Here is an 8311-nt window from a genome sequence, read left to right on the forward strand (position 1 = left end):
AAAAAAAAAAAAAAAAAAAAAAAAAAAAAAAAAAAAAAAAAAAGAACCATGAAAAAAAACATCCTTCCTTCCTTGTCTGGAATTTCACCACAACAATCTCCTCATCCATTTGAATCAGCTAGTATAGCAACCAGCTCCACATCATTCAGTTTTAACTCTACTGCCAGCTCTAGAGGGGTTTTACCGTCTCCGTTCATTGCTCGTGGGTCGGCTCCCCTGCAACGTATACACCTAACGATTAACGACAGGGAAATAGGGTGAAGATGTTGAATTAATCTCTTTTATCACACTATCTAACCTGGAAAGAAGCAATTTGGCAAACCCAGTTCTGCCTTTAACGATGCAACGGTGAAGAGCTGATTGACGTCGAGAATCAATGGCGTTAATGTTCGCACCACATTGTAAAAGGAGCTCGAGCATACTGATGTCTCCAGTTTCGCAAGCGAGATGCAGGAGTGTGCACCCATCTAGATCCTCCATTGGCTGGCCTTCACTCGTACCTCCCAAGTTCGAAGAGCTTGTAGATCTCTCCGCAAAATCACTGGATTTGTTATTATGTTCGAGGCCAGTCGTCTCCTGCATTAACATTACTTTAGCAAGAGTCAAAGAGCCACATGCCACTGGCTTATAAACCGCATTTACGTCAGCTTCCGAGTTTATAATGTGACGATAAACAGCTTTCTTGTCGTTCGAGCGTACACCATCCCAGATCTGTTGCGCTACTAAATGAGGATACTGATTTTCCTTTGGTTTCCGAACGAAAGCCTTTTCTGCATACTGACATTCAAAAAGCAGCAACAAGCATGAATAAGATTAGTGAGTAGCCTATATCATGTCCCTCTGAAGCTCAAATAAGATTAGAGAATTTGTTGTCATTTGACATCTCAGGAGCTAATCAAGCATATGTTGGACAAATGTTGCCAGAGCAAAAAAGTTGGTTGAGTTGTCGCGTGAGATCTCACATCAGTTGGAGAGGGGAGACGTGTTTCAAAACTGATGGGATGCCCAAAAGGAAAAGCCCAAATAGGACAATATGTGCTAGCGGTGGGCTTAGGCCGTTACAAATGGTATCAAAGCTAAACACCAGGTGGTGTGCTAGCGGGGACGCTGGATCCCCAAGGGAGGTGGATTGTGAGATCTCACATCGATTGAAGAGGGGAACGAAGCATTCCTTATAAGGACGTGGAAATCTCTTCCTAGTAGACACGTTTTACAACCTTGAGGGGAAACTTAAAAGAGAAAGCCCAAAGAGGACAATATCTGTCTAGAAGACGTGAACAAACTAGAAGATAAATGATATCACACCTTTGCATGAATGAACTTCTCCTTCACTGATATTGGATCAGAATGGCTGGGTTTGGTGATAGAATGCATTTGCTGTTTATCAAACCTGTACAAGCTTCACCATAAAAATAAGAGATGAATGTTAGCAAAACCAAATTGAATCAAATAAGATATTCAACATTGTGTTCGCAAACTTTGGACTTGACTCAATAGTGAAGTTCATTTACCCTGTCGTAACGAGATCGACCTGAAAGGAACTTCTCGATTGCAGCATCTCCTCCCAAACCGAGTTCGCAAACGTATTTCCAAGAGACTGAAACAAACTGATCACTGACGGTTCCCACACTTTCACATCTAATGTAAGGGATCTCACCTACACACAATATTTTCAACAAATCATTACATAATACGACACGCATATATTGCCCCGAGTTCGAGATATTCACCTTTGATATATGAACACCGAGATTACGGTGAACGCCAGAACACTCGATACAAACAAGAACACCGAGATTCAAAGATGCCCAGTCAGGCTCAGGAGCACCACAATCCGCGCACTTATCGTTCCCGCATACTCTACGAAGTATGTCTATTGGCTTCTCAATTTTCATAGTCGAACGTTGCTGCTGCAAGTTTCTAGAAGGGCGTTCCAAATGAGAGGAACAAAGATTTCTTTCAGATGTATATTCGTCAACCCCTGTCTGATCAAAGTCAGAACTTTCAAAAGAACTACTCTCACTGGTAGACCTGTTGTGACCACTTCCCATGGGACTACCCGCAAGACACTGATCAAAAAGTTACACAAATAAATGTTAACATTAATATTCGAAAAACATCCCGAGTCGAGCAAAAAGAAAGGCAGAGTAATACCCTCTCTGGAGCCTGAGAACTTAGTAACGAAGCGATAACTCCAGTTATTTTTTCGATCCAATCCATTTGATCAAGTGCACTCTCTGCCTGCACTAACATGCAGAAATAGATTTATAGGGAACCTTTATCTTGTTTCATACAAAGATTCTAGAAGTGAAGCATTAATTTACAGCCAAAACCAGCCCCTAAATCAAACCTGCAAAGTATAGCTCTTGGTCGGTGAAATGATGCGAAAGCAAAACCGAAGATCGGACTGGTCCGCATCAACTTTGATCGTTGAAGTGAGCAGGTTCACTGTATGATGAGCTACAGATTTCTCATCATGCACCCCACTTTGATTATGGGAAGAAAGCCAGCGGCTCAAAAGGCCAGAACCAAGCTCTGAACTATTCCTCTGACCAGATAGCTGCCCTGTAGTTGCCTAAAATAAAGCCATCATACACATGAAGCTAATTCAGAAGCTAACGTATAAAAGATAGCTGCCCTGTAGTTCCTGCTCATGACAAGGTTAACATGATTTAATTACTCACAGATGATTTGCTGCACTGCTTGCGGTAATAATACAGCAATCCCCGGCTATCAAGAACGAAAAATCGTCTTTTCCAGTCACCCCTCAAGTTCGAAGAACGCTTTGAGAGATAACCTTGTCGAATGGTTTGAACCTAAATTATGGTTGAACTATAAAAATATGGCCATGCAAAAAGGAGCCTACTGCCTAATGCACCTTAGGGGAACAGTGATATAGTGCAAATGGACACACAAAGATGCAATATTTCCTCCTGACCTTTCCTTTGGCAGCAGATTGCATGACTTCTTCTATCATTTTATGTGAGCTTCTACCAATGGCTTGAATACCATCTCCTCCATTAGGTGATCCATTCGAACCATTGGATGACCACCTACTCTCCCGATCAACCTGCCTCTTGTACTCTTGCATCCGTTCGCTAAGAGCAGCCTGCTCATAGTTCGACCTTTCTCTTGATTGCTGGGCATACGTCAAAACCTGCCAAACAAAACCACATCGTGTTATTTTAACTCCAATAGTTATATAAATCCACAGCTGATCAGAGTCATGTAACATTGAATAGTCAAACGCCTCAAAGCATACAACAACCTGATTAATATATGGCTCCATCTGATGCAACAATTCATAACCCTGCAAGGAGGAGGTAAAAGATGAGTAGGAATATGCCGATACAGTTAACGAATATGCCAAAAATAATTTACAAGAATTCACCTGTTTGAAGTAACGAAGATGCGCATCCATTGTCCCACTCACTGCCTCTAAGAATTCGAACCTTTTTTTGGCCTCGACATTAGAAAGAGCAGTCACCTACAAAGATCGATAACAGTATAAAGTGCTATGAGTTAAGTTATTTTGAAATATAATTCGAATCGTATAACAATTATCAGACAAAAGTACAGAAATTACTAGAATAAAGCGCGCTTGCTCAAATGCAGATCTAGCGTTATGAAGTTCCTGGAATGTGTAACACCAAATTAGATCTAATGAGCGAATTCAATACCACTTAAGCATGATTAGGATGAGAAACTTTAAAACTTTGGCTTAAGCATGATACCTCTTCCAATAGACTAGCAACGTCGTTTTTAGTCCCTTTTCGCAGTGACAGGAATTTTTCACGAGCCTGCAATGTCATATGTTTCTGAAGTTAACTAACAAAAGTATCCAACAAGGCATAGATTAAAAAACCTTCAAAACAACTGAAACTACTAAAATCAAGCGCTTTCAGTTGCTTCGGTCGATTCTACATGAACTTTAGCTATATATTTCATACACAAGTTCCAACAATCACACACCTGGTCATAGAGAAGGCTAGCCTTGTCAAAGCGCTTCCTTGCTTCCTGCACTAACAATAGATCCCTTAAAAGAGGTGCTCAACAACAAACAGACAAGCTGCATATTCGGTTCCTTATATATATATAGTCTTTCAAGAAATATGAAACAGAAGGAGATAAGAAATCAACTTGAAGGAGCCAAGGGATTACAGAAATTTCCTCCAAATCATTAATTTAAAAAATTAAAAAAAGAAGTTCTGATAATCGAGCAAGAATGAAACTAAGCAATTTGTAATTTGTAGTACCTTGACTTCAAGCAAATCGAAATTGACAAACTGCATTAATCTGTCGTTAAGCATATGCTCCACCTGTCGAATAGAAAATGAAGAAAGATATCGAATATATTCTAACAGAATATTATGCATCCATAAACTTTTTGGTGCCCGCCGCCTAAAAATTTCGAATTACAGAGAGACAATATCGTATGAAGGAGAATTTAAATAATGGAAATGGATCAGTGGTCAATGAAGTAAAATATAAATTTCATCCAGCTTTTACCAGACAAAACTAGAATGAACAATGATTAAAGAAAAAATCATGGAAGATACACCATATTCACAGCACATTTACACAAGAGACCAAGTCTACCTGGGAACGAAGGACTTCCTTGTATGTCCCGATTTCCCTCAATGCAATTGTAAATTTGGTCATGACAGGTCCTGAAATATCGTCTACATGTTAATTGACCGAGCAATATTGAACCGTCGACTAGAAGATTTAGCTAAACTTGATATAAGAAGATAATCTGTAATAGAAGTCGTACATTCAATGATCATTTGAAGAAAGAAAGCATATAAAGCAAGAGTTGTTGCAAATAAAGAGAAATCAATATGACTGCACTTCGCAAACAACAAAACGCCACTAAGTAATCACAACCTTCGATACAAGTGTTACTCAAAATCATGTGGTGTCTAACGTCTCGAGCTTGTGAACACGTCTATAACCAAATAAAGTTCAAATAAACAAGCATACCACCAAAAGCAACGCTGATTGGGTCATTATGCCCTCCCCCAAAAGTTTCCAGAGAACTGGCAAAAGCAATATCACCATCATATCCCTCACCAAGTCCTTCACTGCAAAATAAAAAAAAGAAAGGGCCATTAGAAAATTCTTGCAGAATCTTGGCCTTGAGAGTAAAAGTTGGCGAAACCTATCTAACGGAAACTGCATTGAATATCAAAGAAAATCCTTGTGTGAGTGACTAAAGTCCTCTAAAGAAGATTCTGACTTCATGTAGAAGCACAACTGTATTGATACGGAAACTCCTTATGGAGGGATGCACATATTTTCTAAACAACAAACAAAATGAAGAATCAAAAATGCCAAAATAGACGTACGTGTACTTTCGACATCCTTTAAAAAACTTCAAACTCCTCTCCCTCAATAATTCAGCACTTTCCTCCAAGCATTGTATCTGTATCACAAACGTTATTGACGACTAGAATTCAACAACTTTCATATGAAAAATATTCCAATTGGTACAAGCACGCAAATTATTCATTCGAGGGTGCCAAAATAATACACTCATCCTTATAACTAGTGTAAGAGTAACCTAGCAAAACCTGCATATTTGAAGATAAACGAATCTCAATATGTATTTAACTGCATGAAGAGAACCCAATCAGAATTTACAAAATTTACAATCCCATCTCTGTAGTTAAATCATTTACAAAATCTCAATCCTCTGGCTGTAGATAAATCATTTACCAGCATATGCTTAAAAATCTAAAGGTAATGGTTCTAACTTCTTCCAATTGCAAGCTTGAAGACCGTCTTGTATCCATTTTACTTCCATAATTGTTCCATTGTTACTCTCTCAAATTTTCATGCGCTTGCTAATTACATTGTTAGATATTTTCAAAGATTTACCTTCCGAACATCTGGGATCCACTCAAGTACCTTCCTATATCAAAATTTTGTTTCAAGCATAATTGGAAGACAAGATGCATGTATCACGTGGGGGTCGTGTACAGATCAATTACGTAATTTTTATAGACAAACCAGGGAAATGAGGGTATGTTGTTAAGAAGGCAAGGATTAAATCATCCAGTTAATGTTCCTTCGAATAATTGTTTGGGTTATACTCTTTTCTTGATCAACTCAAATTGGAGTGCCTTTGCGGTATGCTCCTAGGAGTGCTAATATTAGTTCCTACGCTTTTCTACATCGGAGAAAAAGTTGTCTCTGTTTCATTAGATGACATGGAGAAACCAAGGTACTGTCCATTTGGGAACAAGCCAGCCAAAATCACTTCCATCTTCTTCTTTTTTATTTTCCTTTTTGAGTGTTCATTATATATTCATGATATCTTCGAGAGATGATCTATCTTGGAAAGCTCTGTTTTTTTTGGTGGGTAAACTTTTAAGATCAATTGACTGGCAGTCCAGCACTCGGTTAAAAGAAAACAGCAGTAATCATATGGTATGGCTTTATCTTAACAATCTCAGACAGCAAAAGAAAGACTAGTAACTAGATTGTTTAGGATTAAAATGGAGACAGTACAGAGAGATCTGGAAATGAGACAGATTTATGGTATCTCTTTGGTCAATTATTACATATAAATCAACAATGTTTATACGTTTTCTGCACGGTTGATTTGTTATCGTTTTTTTCTTTTTATGGTAACCTTCAAAGGCATGGGGATTAGTGATGGCGGTGGTCATTACCTTTACAGTCTGTAACTATTTGTTCATATCCTTTTACCAATTTCAAGATGTTAGAAATAAAAAAATAAGGAACAACCAAACAGACTTGGGAACTGTGACATAAAGAAGATAGCAAACTGGAAACATTGCTCGGGATAAGAACTCAAGCATTCAAATTATAGGATCTTTCCTTTCAAAGATATACATATAGACACGCACTCAAATGCATACACATACAGAGATTTCAAAATTCTAATAGGGACTGTCAATGCCTAAATTTCAAAAACTATACACTTAAATTCCCGCCCTAAGAACAGGTAGCAATCCAATTTTCCAGGGCAAGTAAATTTTAAATTTGGGAATAATAGAATTTCTTGGAATAGGCTCATTAAACCAACATCTAACCATTTAAATGACGACCAAGCTATCTAGTAATTTACTGAAGGACGATGGATATAAGTGGCATATCCGTTCATTAAAGGAACTTTTCCAAAATGATATTGACCGCTTGCTTGGCCATGAAACAAATATGGAAAGTGTTCATTAAAAGAAAAGGACGGTTTGCAGGATTCACAGACGGGTTCATCGAAATTTATTAACACCCTAAAACTTCTTCCTCTAGTTTCCTTGTATGTCTCAGAAACCGGATGATAATTAATACCCAGAAAAATTGAACTCAATAGAGAAGATGAAATTAAGAAAAAAGCGCACACACATGAATTATAAAGTTGAAAAGGAGAGGAAGAGCTGACCTGCTTGCGGAACATAGGAGAATCATCAAGCTTCGAAAAAGGCATTTTGAGAGACAACAAATATAGTTGCAGCCAAGAGGGAAAACCAAATGTCAATCGGAAGGCGCCATTAAAACTCGATCAGGGTAAAGGGGAGCAAAGCAAGACATGGATCCCCCAGAAAACGTGAAAAACAGAATCAGATCTTCCACATTCTAGTCCATGATGAAGAAGAAGAAAACCCCAGAAAAAGAAACGCAAGAAACGACCACACTATGAAGAGAAGGAGAAAAGGAAGGGTAAGAAGAAGAAGAGCAAGGCAGAATAGGGGAAAAAAGAGAAAACCCAGAAAAGAAAAGGGAAGAATTATTAACCCAGAGGGGTAGAGAAGATGATGAACAGAGAGAGAGAGGGGAGTTTTTTTACAGCTCCGAAAAAGAAGAGAGGGATTAGGAAGGGAATTTAATGATGTAATCAGGTGAAAGGGGGGGGGGGGAACGGGAATGATTTGGTTTCAAAACCCTAGAAGAGGAGGAATGAGTGGGAAGAAAAGGAGGGGAAATGGGATTGAGAAGGAAGAGAGGAAGAAGGAAAATGAGGGCATTAATGGAGGTGGGTTACGGTGTTGTTCGTTGTATGGGGAATTGAATGGGAGTTTGATAAGCTGAGGAGATTTTCAGAATCTCTAATCTCTTCTTCGCTTCTGATGAACATTAAAACCTGAAAATGTTGAAAAGGTTGAAAATGTTGAAAGGGAAACAATGTGTGTGAGAGACGAGGAGAGACAGGGCACAGTCATTGATTAAAGCGAAAAAACAGAGCTTTTTTTCTCTGCCTTTGGCCCCTCCCTTTTTTTTCCCTCTCTTTCTCTCTCCTCTTTTCTTTTTTCCTTTTTTTTTTTTTTTATTTTTTTTTTTTCATTTT

At 38.5% G+C, this 8311-nt stretch overlaps 1 protein-coding gene across 2 annotated transcripts; it reads right to left on the reverse strand.

Moving 5' to 3' along the window:
• Positions 1-8: 8 nt before the first annotated feature.
• On the reverse strand, positions 9-8202 carry LOC111439149 (ADP-ribosylation factor GTPase-activating protein AGD3-like). Of its 2 annotated transcripts, none has more exons than XM_023076905.1 (19): positions 7409-8202; positions 5349-5425; positions 4984-5084; positions 4600-4670; positions 4257-4319; positions 3973-4017; positions 3735-3800; positions 3587-3634; positions 3392-3487; positions 3269-3310; positions 2939-3157; positions 2685-2816; positions 2351-2575; positions 2155-2241; positions 1731-2069; positions 1512-1657; positions 1306-1399; positions 299-777; positions 9-216 (listed from the first exon to the last, which is right to left on the reverse strand). In XM_023076905.1, exons 1-19 carry the CDS (start codon positions 7451-7453, stop codon positions 102-104), a joined length of 2490 nt encoding a protein of 829 aa, XP_022932673.1. In that variant the 5' UTR covers positions 7454-8202; the 3' UTR covers positions 9-101. The 2 variants fall into 2 exon arrangements, with proteins under 2 accessions (XP_022932673.1, XP_022932674.1); XM_023076906.1 differs by having other exon boundaries at positions 1306-1390; positions 7409-7453.
• Positions 8203-8311: the final 109 nt, after the last annotated feature.

Source organism: Cucurbita moschata, unplaced genomic scaffold, assembly GCF_002738365.1.
Source record: "Cucurbita moschata cultivar Rifu unplaced genomic scaffold, Cmos_1.0 Cmo_Scf00086, whole genome shotgun sequence".
Lineage (NCBI taxonomy): Eukaryota > Viridiplantae > Streptophyta > Magnoliopsida > Cucurbitales > Cucurbitaceae > Cucurbita > Cucurbita moschata.

Coding starts and splice junctions, on each gene's coding strand:
- LOC111439149 (XM_023076905.1), bottom strand. CDS start 7,453: ATGCCTTTTTCGAAGCTTGATGATTCTCCTATGTTCCGCAAGCAG. Junction 4,018..4,256: donor TCGATTTGCTTGAAGTCAAG/GTACTACAAATT, acceptor TTGTTAGTGCAG/GAAGCAAGGAAGCGCTTTGA. Junction 1,400..1,511: donor GTCGATCTCGTTACGACAGG/GTAAATGAACTT, acceptor TTTATGGTGAAG/CTTGTACAGGTTTGATAAAC.